The sequence below is a fragment of the Cynocephalus volans genome, chromosome 3 (genome assembly GCF_027409185.1).
Source record: "Cynocephalus volans isolate mCynVol1 chromosome 3, mCynVol1.pri, whole genome shotgun sequence".
NCBI classification, from domain to species: domain Eukaryota; kingdom Metazoa; phylum Chordata; class Mammalia; order Dermoptera; family Cynocephalidae; genus Cynocephalus; species Cynocephalus volans.
In genome coordinates, this window is record NC_084462.1 from 63,554,668 (window position 1) to 63,568,572 (window position 13,905).

General features: G+C 40.1%; 1 protein-coding gene across 3 annotated transcripts in view; it reads right to left on the minus strand.

Moving 5' to 3' along the window:
• ETFA (electron transfer flavoprotein subunit alpha) overlaps window positions 1-13,905 on the minus strand; it is a 101,366-nt gene that overhangs the window by 63,399 nt on the left and 24,062 nt on the right. For all 3 annotated transcript variants that reach the window (XM_063091042.1, XM_063091043.1, XM_063091044.1), the window contains exons 7-8: window positions 5,410-5,511; window positions 4,115-4,183 (exon numbers count right to left, since the gene is read on the minus strand). In XM_063091042.1, coding sequence (XP_062947112.1) covers window positions 4,115-4,183; window positions 5,410-5,511 — 171 coding nt within the window. The remainder of the gene's footprint in view (window positions 1-4,114; window positions 4,184-5,409; window positions 5,512-13,905) is intronic.

Here is a 13,905-nt window from a genome sequence, read left to right on the forward strand (position 1 = left end):
CTTAATAATCTCCATTTCCAATGTCTCTCTCTGACCTCCTCTTTCCAGCTGGCTCCCTTCAGTACTCAACTCCAACAATCCTCTGACCCCATTTTGACCTGTAATTCTATTCACTGTCTCTCTTCTCCCCTCACGTCCTCTCTTCCTTCTTTACCCACCTTAAATTCTATGATCAAATATTCTAATCACTCCTTTGCATATGCCTTCAGCTTCCTTGCCCTTCTCTTACATCATCACACTTACTTGGAAAAACCTCCATCTCTGGGTGATTAAGCAATATCTCCACTTTTTCCATACCTCTTTTCCTGTTGCTCAGCATGACTGGAGAAAAATACCCCAAAACCCAGCCACATTAATAAATTTACTTATTGAAATAAATAAATATACAAACAAGTAAACAGTGGGGGGGGGAGAAGACACAACAATCACAACAATTCCTTGAACTTGTTAAGACCAGTGAACAGATATGATGTTGATGCGGAGGGAGGGTGAAGAAGGAGGGGGGGAACAGGAATTGGAAAAGGGACATGAAAATCAACTACATTGTATATTGATAAATTAAAATAAATAAATAAATTTATTGGATCAATTAAGGTCTAATAAATTGACCTTAATGCTTCCCAGCAATCAAACTAAATTCCCCTAGTCCTTCCCTTATCTCATTCTTTCCTAAACTATAATTTCATATCCTTTCTTCTTTCTTCAAACTTCCTATACCTCTTTAACATCCTCACTCTCCTCTGATGACTTCACTTCCTATTCATTGAAAAGAATTCAATCAAAAGAAAACTTCCACATGTCCCAACTAACACATCTACCCTCCACTTGGCAGCTATGTCTATTCTCTTGTCTACTCAAGAACACCACTCCAGTAATTTTCCCTCACTCTTGCATAATTAATTTTTCACTCTCTACCAGAGCATTCCCATCAACATATAAACATGCTATTATTTGTCCCATCTTTATAACATCCCTCTGTTGGTTCCACTCCCCCTCTAGCTACTGTCCATTTCTCTGCTCCTCTATATAATAGCAAAATACCCATAAAGAGCAGTAGGTATTCACTGTCTCCAATTCCAGTCCTCCCATTCTATTTCTGAGAACTTTTTAATTAAAATATAACATATACAGAAAAGCACATAAATGTGCTGCTGAATGGCTTATCATAAAGTGAACACAAATATGTAACCACTACCTATGATCATTCTTTTAAACCCACTCCAATCAGGCTTTTGCCTCCAGTACGCCACTGAAACTGCTCCAAGTCACCAATGACCTCTAAGTGTCTAAATCCAATAGTCACTTTTCAGTCCTCATCTTCCTTAACCTATTGGCAGCATTTGGCACAGTTGATCACTCTTTCCCTCAGTGAAAACATTTCATTTAGGTTCCAAAACATAGTCTCTGCCCTGGCTTTCCTGCCTTACCTACCACTCCTTCTTAGTCTTCTGTCTCCTCTTCTCCTTTGCTCTTAATCTTACAGTGTCTACTGCTTAGTCCTGGGACCTCTTTTTACCTACACTCACTACCTTGGTAATTTCATCCAATTTCATGGCTTCAAATACCATTTAAATGCAACTGACTCCCAAATTTATGCCTCTAGCCCAAACTTCTCCAATGAACCTCACAATCCTAAACCAACTGTTTAACTGACATCTCTACTTGGATATCTGTTACCAGACATCTCAAAACTTAATATGCCCAAAACCAAACTCCTGATCTCTCCCTGGAAACTGTTTCACTTGAGATCTTTCCCACCTCAACTAATGTGAATTCCATCCTACCAGCTGTCAGGACAAATACTTTTCTTAATAATCCAAATCCGATCTGTCAGGAAATCTTGATGGCTCTACCTTCAAATATATGACCAAAAACTGATCATTTCTCCCCACATCTACTGCTACTACCTTGGTCCAAACTACCAGTATCTCTCACCTAGATGACTGAAATAGCTTCCTAATTCATCTCCCTATTACAGTACTTATCCCTCTACAGCCTATTCTTGAAACTGCAGCCAAAGTGATCCTTTGTTTATTTTAATTTTTTTAATTGAAGTATATAAACACTGTGGAATGGTTAAATCTATCTAATTAATAAATGCATTATACTTCACATAGTTACCATTTTGGGGATGAGATCACTTAACATTCACTGTCATAGTTTTTTTTTTTTTTGTCTTTTTAGTGACCAGTAAGGGGATCGCCCCACACCGTGCTCAGCCAGTGAGTGCACCGGCCATCCCTATATAGGATCCGAACCCGCGGCAGGAGCGCTGGAGTGCCGCTGCGCTCCCAGCCCCGCACTCTCCCGAGTGAGCCACGGGGTCGGCCCTCTCATAGCATTTTTAAATAACCATGTCATTCTTCTACTTAAACCTTCCAATGGTTCCCCATTTCATCCAGAGAAAAGCAGTCTTCTTAGAACGGCCCACAGGGTCCTATGTGATCTGGTCCCCCATTACCTCCTAATCTTATCTCTTACTATTTCCTCTTTTGCACTTTCCATTCTAACACTGGCCTTCTTCCTATTACAGCAAATAGGCCAGACATGTTCTTGCCTTAGAAAGGTTCCTTGCACTTTACTGGTCCCTCTGCCTGAAACACTCTCTTCTCAGATTTCCACATGGTTCGCTTCCTCACCACCTTCAAACTTTTCTTCAGATGTCTCCTTCTCATTAAGGCCTACTCTGACCACCTTATTTGAAACTGCCATCCTCCCCCTCCAATACTTCTTCTTCACCTGTTTGATTAGACCCCGTAGCATTTACTAACATACTATATTACCTACTAATTTATTATGTTTAATGTCTGTGGTAGACATAAAAATGGCCCATCCAAGGATATATTCACTTCCTATTCCCCAGAACCTGTGAATATTAACTACGTGGCAGCATATATGATAAAAAGTTAAGAATTTTGGGAGAATGAGCTTACCCTAGATTAACTAAGTGAATCCTAAATGCCATTACATGTAACCTTATAAGAGGGATGCAGAGGGATATTTGATGCAGATAAACAGAGAAGGTGATACGAAGACAGAGGGAGAGACTGGAGTGATGCAGTCACAAGCCCAGGAATACCAGGGCACCACCAGAAACTGGAAGAGGAAAAGAACAATCTCCTAGAGTTCCCAGAGTGAGCATGTCCCTGCAAACACCTTGATATCAACACACTTCTGGCCTCCAGAACTGTGAGAGAATAACTTTCTATTGTTTCAAGCCACCAAATTTGTGGTAATTTGTTACACAAATTTGTTGCCAAAGAAAACTAATACAAGGTCTGTCTCATTCAAACAGAAATGTAATTTCTACAGGGCAGAGATTTTGAGGGTTTTTTGTTCACTGCAATTTTCTTAGCACTTGAAATAGTGCCTGCCGTATGGCAGACACTTGATACATATTTGTTCAATGAGAGAATAAATGAAATAAACATCCTCAAATAGTACCATCTAATTACAAAGAGTCAATATCATTCTTTTATTCAAACAAAACAATTACTATTTCTATGGGTACACATATTATATAATAGAAAAGCACAAGAAAACCCTAGAAAGTTATATACAAAACTCTTAAAAGAAGGGACACAGGATAGAATTGGGACGTTTTTGTAAAAAGATATATTCATGTAGTAATTATACAGTTAAAAACTAATCAATATTTAACATTTTAAATTTTAAGTTTTTTTTATTTTTCAAAAAAAAAGAAATCACTCCATTCTTACAGATGCACTTTTAATAACACATTCTATCCTTTCTATAAATGGTTTACTACAATCTTAAGATAATTTTAAATGTATTCTATTTGTATGAGATATTTATATTAGACCATCAAGAAAGAGGAAAACCCAGGGTACTCCTGAATCTGAATTAGGTAACTAAGATATGGCAAATGTAAGTGTGTCACATAAATACTAAAAAAGTATTAGGACACCCTCTCCACACTAAATGTTATACCATATTCTTAGAGGCCTAGGAAAAACTTTCAGAAAGAAAAACTAAAACCCACAGAAAACAAAATAATTTGCAGACTTGAGTGACTTATACATAAATGAAAAAATGAAGAAAAAATATTTCCAACAGAAAAAGAACATCTTTCTACTGAGGAAAGTAACTTTACCTGCAGCATGTAGTTGATCTGCCAAGTCATATAATAACTTAAAGTTCTCTCCACTCTTCAAACCCCGACCTCATTAAAAAAAATGGAGAAAAAAAAAAACTAAATTAAGCAAACATAAACTCCATTCTATAAAAATTTTATTTTTTATAGCTGAGTAAATTTTCATATTTATACAACTGCCATATTAAGCACACCACTTCCTCTATAAAAGCTTTTCTGACTTCTCCTATGGTACACCCATACCTCTCCTACAAAGCATTCAACACTATTGTAATTAATTACTAGTTAACTAATGGTATAATTTATTTTAATATCAGTTTTTCTCCACTAGAATGAAAACTCTTTAATTGCAGGATCCATATCTATTTTGGTCACTGCTATATCTGCAGTATTTAAGAAATCTCTACACATAATAGATGCTCAATAAATATTCTCTGAGTGTCTGACATTATTTGAATGGAAATCATCCAACTAGACTAAACTCCTTGAGAGCCAGAACATTCTGCCTTTTCATCTTTGTTTCTCCAGCACTTTGCAAGAGTCCTGTCACAGAACAAATACCCAATAAACATTTTTGAATAAATAAGTGAATTAACAAGTCAGATATATCTTTTCAAAACATTAAATTATTCTCAATGTCCCATGCAATAGAAGGCTGTTTGGAAGCTTAATTACTTTGTTTGATATTTAATTTGGAAAGATACTAAATCATAGCAGTTTGTATTTTTGAAAAAGTAAGCCAGCAGGCTATAAAAAATCATTTTATTTTATTTTTTAAATAAGAAGAATGATATACAAAAAAGAAGCAAGTCTTGGGCAATGTTAAACAGCTTTGATATTAAATGTGAAGAAACTTTCACAGAGTTATTCACAGAGACCTGGACAACCCTAGAAGTCTTTCAAAGTATAATAAAGGGTGGGAATTATACACAAAATAGCCCTGAAATTGCAACCAGTACTTTCTGTAATTCAGAAGCCAACCATACTCTGCAGAATAACATGGAAGTCCATCAACAAGACAAAGATAACAAGGGTCAAAGCTATGGAGATGATATTTGTACCATGCTCCCCCTGGTGCCAGTGACACAGATGTGCGACAACAGCCCAAATTGTGTATTATGCTCATAATTTCATTTTTCTAATTGGAAAAATGGGGACAATTCTTATAGCTTACCAACTTCTTATATTTGAAATCTGTGCTCCTCTAAAATACTAAAAAAAAAAAAAAAAAGAAAGAAAAAAGAAAGAAAGTATTATAAGTTTACATCATCTTTTAAAATTAATATTCCACTTACCACCAGATACCACCACTTTGGCACCAGTTAGCTCTGGTCGATCACTTTTTGTTAATTTCTGGTCAAGCCACTCTGATATTCCTACTGGTGAGGTACTTGATGCTGCATACATCGATATATATAACAAAATAATTAATACGATTTCTAGTTCTATAATGATTTTTAAGAGAAACACACAAATACACAATTCCAAAAAATTTAAGTCTATTAATTACTCTTAACTTTCTGTGCTCCTAATTTCATTCTCTCTGATTATGGAAAGACTTAAGAGGACTAGGTTCCAGCCTTTGTCTCATTAGCTGTATGACTTTTGAGAAGTCATTTATTCTGAGTCTGTCTGTAAAACTGGAATAACCCTCTCTCTATGGGGTTCAAATAAGACACTGTATATATTTAAGTATAACACCCTCTATACATCTACTACCATCACATTCTCATATTATACTGAATCACTTAAGTAGTATAATAGGAAACAGTGATGAGAGTAAAAAACTTTAATATAATAGATTAATCTTAATGAATCCTTTCTCTCCCACTCCCTTGATCTAGCAAAGCAACTATCCTAGTACCAAACATTATGTGAAAAAGACATGTTATATCTCTTCTGGTTAAGATGGCAGAATAGACAGTCCTCAGTGTCACTCTCTCCCATAAATCAACCAACTTACAACTATATAAAAAAGCAACGTTTTTTCAAGATGGCGGCGGCTGCGGCGGCTGGCGCGGAGTAGCTGAGGTGGAAAAGGCGGCCACTGGGCCTCAGGCAGCCGGAAAACTTGTAGTCCTTCCTCTCGCCATCTCTTAAGGGAGGACCGCTGCTGCTGACCGGTCGTGGGGGGTGACTGCCACTTTGCCCCCGGGAGGAGAGGCTGCCTCATTTACAGACAACAGCTTTAAAGTGTGGAGCAGGAAAAGAACTGTTTCTTAGCTGCAAAAGTGAGTTTCGAAACAGGGAACACGGCGCCAGGGCTGCTGTGGATGCAGCCAGGATCCCGGAGGCCGGGCCGCGCTGAAGGCGGCCAGCTGCCCTATTCAGGATTCGAGGTTTCAGGCCGGCATTAAAGAAGATTCCTGGGAGCGCCCGAGCCGCGACGCGACTGAACAGCCCGAGGCGGCAGCGGCCGAGAACTGGGAAAGGCGGGAAACCAGAGACAGATAGCGAGCACCCGACCTGGCACAGCACTGTGAGTGATCCCTGGCACAGCTCTGTTCGGGGGCGGATGCCCACGCGGCTCCCGCCTGCACCACCAGCCCACTCACCTCCGGTGCTGCTTCCATTTTCCCAGGTGCGGTCAGCTCCGCCCTGCTCGGCCATCACTGAGCCCACCCACTTGCTGGCCTGGCGCCAGGCTTTCCGGAGCCTGCGGACCGGCCTTGGCTCCCACTCCCTCCGCGGTTCTCTGGCGGGGCTGGTGGCGGAGGGCGTCCCGGGCCAGTTTCGGGAGGGCAAGGAAGTACGGGCGGGCCGACTGTCACTCCACCATACCCTGGACTCCGGCCCCAGGTAAACTCCCTGTTACTGGGAGGGAGATACCATCTGTGCGGCCACCAGTTTGGAAAAAAGCCTAACGAATTTCTGGTTGGGAATAGTGTGGTAGGAGAGTTTCCAGGTCCGCTTGAACCTGCCGGAGACCAGGCTGCAGGTGGGCGCTAGACTCGGTTTATACTGGGGGGATACAAAGGTGAACAAGACCCGAGAAAGATCTACATAGTGCTACAAAGGCACCCAGAGAGACCGGTCGTCTGTGCCCAGCAGAAACCTGGTAGACTTCCTGGGTGAGGCGGTGCCGAGCAGGGTCTTGAAGGCCCAGCTGTTAGACGAGGGGTGCAGAAGACAAGCCCCAGCCCAGCACAGTGCGCACAGAGTGGGGAGACGTGCGGCCAGGGAGGCGGAGACTCGACAAAAACCACACACCCAGTGGGGTCGCTACTGCACGATCTAACAGCCTGGGCCAGAGCACACGGAACAGGGAGAAGTGCTGCACAGGAAGTGAAAGCTCAACAGAGATCACACACCCTGTGGTACGTGACCCACCAGCCCAGCAGAGTCCAAGCTGACCAGAAAGGTGGCTCCCCGGAGAAGCCCAAGACCACATACACAAGGCACTAGAGGCCAACTGAGCAGTCACGGAGGGAGCCATACGAAATTGGCAACCACAGCAACATCCTAGTTAGTCATTAGTCTCAAACCGGTGGACGGTGAAACCCCCGGCCACAATGAATAAACACCAAAAAAAAGATACCAGAAATACAAAAAATCAAGAAAGTACACCACCAAAAGTTAATAAATCTCAAATTCTAGATCCTATAGAACAAGAAGCCCTTGAAATGACTGACAAGGAATTTCGAGTGATAATTCTAAAGAAACTGAATGAGATACAAGAAAACTCAGCTAGACATCATGATGAAATGAGGAAAAGTATACAGGATCTGAAAGAGGAAATGTATAAGGAAATCAATGTGCTGAAAAAAAATGTAGCAGAACTTGCTGAACTGAAGAAGTTATTCAACGAAATAAAAAACACAACGGAGAGTTTAACCAGCAGGCTTGTCGAAGTTGAAGAGAGAACCTCTGAACTTGAAGATGGGCTGTTTGAAATAACACAAGCAGACAAAAAGAAAGAAAAAAGAATCAAGGACATGGAAGAAAATCTGAGAGAGATATCAGACAACCATAAGCGATCAAATATCCGAGTCATGGGTATTCCAGAAGGGGAGGAAAATGGAGATTCCATTGAAAACATATTCAACAAAATAGTGGCAGAAAACTTCCCAGGTATAGGAAAAATCACAGATCTTCAGATCCAGGAAGCTCAACGATCTCCAAACGTATTCAACCCAAAAAGGCCTTCTCCTAGACATGTCATAGTCAAATTGGCAAAACTCAGAGACAAAGAGAGAATCTTAAAAGCTGCAAGAGAGAAGCGTCAAATCACCTATAAGGGAGCCCCAATCAGGTTAACATCAGACTTTTCATCACAAACCCTAAAAGCTAGAAAGGAATGGGATGATATTTTCAAAATACTAAAAGACAAAGATTGCCAGCCAAGAATACTCTACCCTGCAAGGCTATCCTTCCGAAATGAGGGGCAAATAGTATATTTCTCAGACAAACAAAAACTGCGGGAGTTCACTACCACAAGACCACCCTTACAAGAAATCCTCAAGGGAGTACTGGGTTTGGTTCCTGAAAAATAACTACCACTGCCATAAAAACCCAAGAAAAATCTAAACCCACTAGTATAATAAAAATGGCATTCATGAAGAGAAAACAAGCTAACAAAAACACTATCTACAACCTAAGGAACCAAGAAACACAGAAAACAAACAGTAAATCAGAAAGCAAGGAACAAAAGACACTTAAGACAACCAAACAACCAATAAAATGCTAGGAATAAATCAACACCTTTCAATAACAACTCTTAATGTAAAAGGCTTAAATTCCCCAATTAAAAGACACAGATTGGCTGACTGGATCAAAAAGCAGGACCCAACTATATGCTGTCTACAAGAGACCCACCTCACCCATAAAGATTCACACAGACTAAGAGTGAAAGGATGGAAAAAGATTTACCATGCAAACAGAAAAGAAAAACGAGCTGGAGTAGCTATTCTTATATCTGACAAAATAGACTTTAAACTAAAAACCATAAAAAGAGACAATGAGGGACACTACTTAATGATAAAAGGACTGATCCATCAAGAAGACATAACAATCATAAATATGTATGCACCCAATGTTGGAGCAGCCAGATTTATAAAACAAACTCTATTAGACCTAAAGAAGGAAATAGACACTAATACCATAATAGCAGGGGACCTGAACACCCCACTTTCAATATTAGACAGATCATCTCGGCAAAGAATCAGTAGAGAAACACAAGATCTAAACAAGACTCTAGACCAATTGGAATTGGCAGATATCTACAGAACATTCCACCCAACAACCTCAGAATATTCATTCTTCTCAGCAGCACATGGATCATTCTCCAGGATAGATCACATATTAGGTCACAAATCAAGTCTCAATAAATTCAAAAAAATTGGAATTATCCCATGTATCTTCTCAGACCACAATGGATTAAAACTAGAAATTAATAACAAACGAACCTCTGGAAACTATACAAACACATGGAAATTAAACAGCATTCTACTTAATGACATATGGGTCCAAGAAGAAATCAAGCAGGAAATCAAAAAATTTATTGAAACTAATGAAAACAATGATACATCATACCAAAACCTGTGGGATACTGCAAAAGCAGTATTGAGGGGAAAATTTATTGCATTAAATGCTCACTTCAGAAGAATAGAAAGATGGCAAGTGAACAACCTAACACTTCACCTTAAAGAACTAGAAAAACAAGAACAATCCAAACCTAAAGTTAGCAGACGGAAAGAAATCATTAAGATCAGAGCAGAACTGAATGAAATTGAAAACCAAAAAACAATTCAAAAGATCAACGAATCAAAAAGTTGGTTTTTTGAAAAGATAAATAAAATTGACAAACCATTAGCATGGCTAACAAAAAAAAGAAGAGAGAAGACTCAAATAACAAAAATTACAAATGTAAAAGGCGATATTACAACTAATTCATCTGAAATACAAGGAATCATTCGAGACTACTATAAACAACTATACGCCAACAAATTTGAAAATCTGGAGGAAATGGATAAATTTCTGGACACACACAAGCTCCCAAAACTGAACCGTGAAGACGTAGAAAATTTGAACAGACCAATTACAATAAAGGAGATTGAAGCTGTTATCAGAAGGCTCCCAACAAAGAAAAGCCCAGGACCAGATGGATTCACAGCAGAATTTTACCAAACATTCAAACAGGAATTGACACCGATTCTTTACAAACTATTCCAAAAGATTGAAACGGACGCAAATCTCCCAAACTCATTCTATGAAGCAAACATCATCCTGATACCAAAACCAGGTAAAGATATAACCAAAAAAGAAAACTACAGGCCAATATCCCTGATGAATATAGATGCAAAAATCCTCACTAAATTACTAGCAAACAGAATACAGCAACACATACGAAAAATTATTCATCACGATCAAGTGGGATTCATCCCAGGGATGCAAGGTTGGTTCAACATACGCAAATCAATAAATGTGATACACCATATTAATAAACTCAAACACAAGGACCATATGATCATCTCTATAGATGCTGAAAAAGCATTTGATAAAGTTCAGCACTCATTCATGACAAAGACCCTCTATAAGTTAGGTATAGAGGGAAAGTATCTCAACATAATTAAAGCCATATATGCCAAACCCACAGCCAATATCATCCTGAATGGGGAAAAGCTGAAAGCTTTTCCTTTAAGAACAGGAACTAGACAAGGATGCCCACTCTCACCACTCCTATTCAACATAGTGTTGGAAGTACTAGCCAGAGCAATCAGAGAAGAGAAGGAAATAAAGGGCATCCAGATTGGAAAAGATGAAGTCAAACTGTCCCTGTTTGCAGATGACATGATCCTATATATCGAACAGCCTAAAACCTCTACAAAAAAACTGCTAGAATTGATAAATGATTTCAGCACAGTAGCAGGATACAAAATCAACACTCAAAAATCAGTAGCATTTCTTTTCTCCAATAGTGAACATGCAGAATGAGAAATCAAGAAAGCCTGCCCATTTACAATAGCCACCAAAAAAATAAAATACTTAGGAATTGAGTTAACCAAGGAGGTGAAAAGTCTCTATAATGAGAACTACAAAACACTGCTGAGAGAAATTAGAGAGGATACAAGAAGATGGAAAGATATCCCATGCTCTTGGATTGGAAGAATCAACATAGTGAAAATGTCCATACTACCCAAAGTGATATATAAATTCAATGCAATCCCCATCAAAATTCCAAAGACATTTTTCTCAGAAATGGAAAAAACTATCCAGACATTTATATGGAACAATAAAAGACCACGCATAGCCAAAGCAATGCTGAGCAAAAAAAATAAAGCTGGAGGCATAACACTACCTGACTTTAAGCTATACTACAAAGCTATAATAACCAAAACAGTATGGTACTGGCATAAAAACAGACACACTGACCAATGGAATAGAATAGAGAATCCAGAAATCAACCCACACACTTACTGTCAGCTGATCTTTGACAAAGGCATCAAGCCTATTCAGTGGCGAAGGGACTGCCTCTTCAGCAAATGGTGCTGGGACAACTGGATATCCATATGCAGGAGAATGAAACTTTATCCATACCTCTCGCCGTATACTAAAATCAACTCAAAATGGATTAAGGATTTAAATATACACCCTGAAACAATAAAACTTCTTAAAGAAAACATAGGAGAAACACTTCAGGAAATAGGACTGGGCACAGACTTCATGAATACGACCCCAAAAGCACGGGCAACCAAAGGAAAAATAAACAAATGGGATTATATCAAACTAAAAAGCTTCTGCACAGCAAAAGAAACAATTAAAAGAGTTAAAAGACAACCAACAGAGTGGGAGAAAATATTTGCAAAATATACATCTGACAAAGGATTAATATCCAGAATATATAAGGAACTCAAACAACTGTACAAGAAGAAAACAAGCAACCCAATTAAAAAATGGGCAAAAGAGCTAAGTAGGCATTTCTCTAAGGAAGATATACAAATGGCCAACAGACATATGAAAAAATGCTCAACATCACTCAGCATCCGGGAAATGCAAATCAAAACCACATTGAGATACCATCTAACCCCAGTTAGGATGGCTAAAATCCAAAAGACTCTGAACGATAAATGCTGGCGAGGCTGCGGAGAAAAAGGAACTCTCATACATTGTTGGTGGGACTGCAAAATGGTGCAGCCTCTATGGAAAATGGTATGGAGGTTCCTCAAACAACTGCAGATAGATCTACCATACGACCCAGCTATCCCACTGTTGGGAATATACCCAGAAGAATGGAAATCATCAAGTCGAAGGTATACCTGTTTCCCAATGTTCATCGCAGCCCTCTTTACAATAGCCAAGAGTTGGAACCAGCCCAAATGCCCATCATCGGATGAGTGGATATGGAAAATGTGGTACATCTACACAATGGAATACTACTCAGCTATAAAAAAGAATGAAATACTGCCATTTGCAACAACTTGGATGGACCTTGAGAGAATTATATTAAGTGAAACAAGTCAGGCACAGAAAGAGAAATACCACATGTTCTCACTTATTGGTGGGAGCTAAAAATTAATATATAAATTCACACAGACACACACACACACAGACACACACACACACACACGCACACAAACCGGGGGGGGGGGGGAGAAGATATAACAACCACAATTATTTGAAGTTGATATGACAAGCAAACAGAAAGGACATTGTTGGGGGGGAGGGGGGGAGGGAGAAGGGAGGGAGGTTTTGGTGATGGGGAGCAATAATCAGCCACAATGTATATCGACAAAATAAAATTAAAAAAAAAAAAAAAAAAAAAAAGCAACGACAGTGGGCTGAGCCCGTGGCGCACTCGGTAGCGTGCTGCGCTAGCAGCGCGGCGACGCTCCCGCCGCCGCGGGTTCAGATCCTATATAAGGATGAGCGGTGCACTCCCTGGCTGAGCGCCGGTCACGAAAAAAAAAAAAAAAAAAAAAAAAGCAACGACAGTGAAGCTGGGCCACTAGAGCTCAGGGGAAGAGGAGGGAGAGACCTACGAAGTGCATGAAGGTGGGAGAAGCCACGATGAGAGAGAGAGAAAACAGCTCTGACTGTTTTGCGCTGCAGCCGCTTTAAGGCTGGAGCTGCTGAGTGCACAGAGCAGGAGCTGGCAAAAAGCTGCAGCTCTGCCCTTTGGATGGAGTTGCTTGGAGGTGGTAGGGAAGGAGAGGACCTTGGTGGCCCCCAGGCCAGCAATACCACCAACAGGGTTCCCGTGGACCCACATAGGACCGAGGAGCCACAACAACTGAAAAAAAGGAGCCACTCAGAGGCCAGTGAGTCATTTCAAGGGACCAGAGTATGGCCCATCCCATGGGAACTGTTTGCAGCACGGGTGATGGGGGAGACAGGCCCACTAGGGGAACACTGGATCACAGCAAGGACAGCTGATCTGCCTTCCAATCAGCGTAGGACCACTCAGAGGAGACTGGTCAAGAATATAGAATGGCAAGGAGTGCAGTTTGATGAAAAGACTCAGCCCAGACCAGTGTTTCTATACAACCCAGGTACAACAGATTTCACCAGATCCAGAAGTACCTATAAAGTCAACCGTTAAAACCTGAGCTGCACAAAAAGCCTTCCCTAGGGAATCAGCAGCAAAGCAGCAATTTAGCTCAACCACAAATCTCAAGTACTGGTCCCCACAGGAAGTCCCCATTTTAGAAATAAGCAAAGGACAACAAATTAGTTCCAGTGCAGAGTTTAAGTGGTGGGAACAGCAAATAATCCAACATGGAACCGAAAGAAAAAACAAAGTACCCACAACCAGAGACAAAGTTTGATAACTAGTAAAGGTCTCATTTCACCAA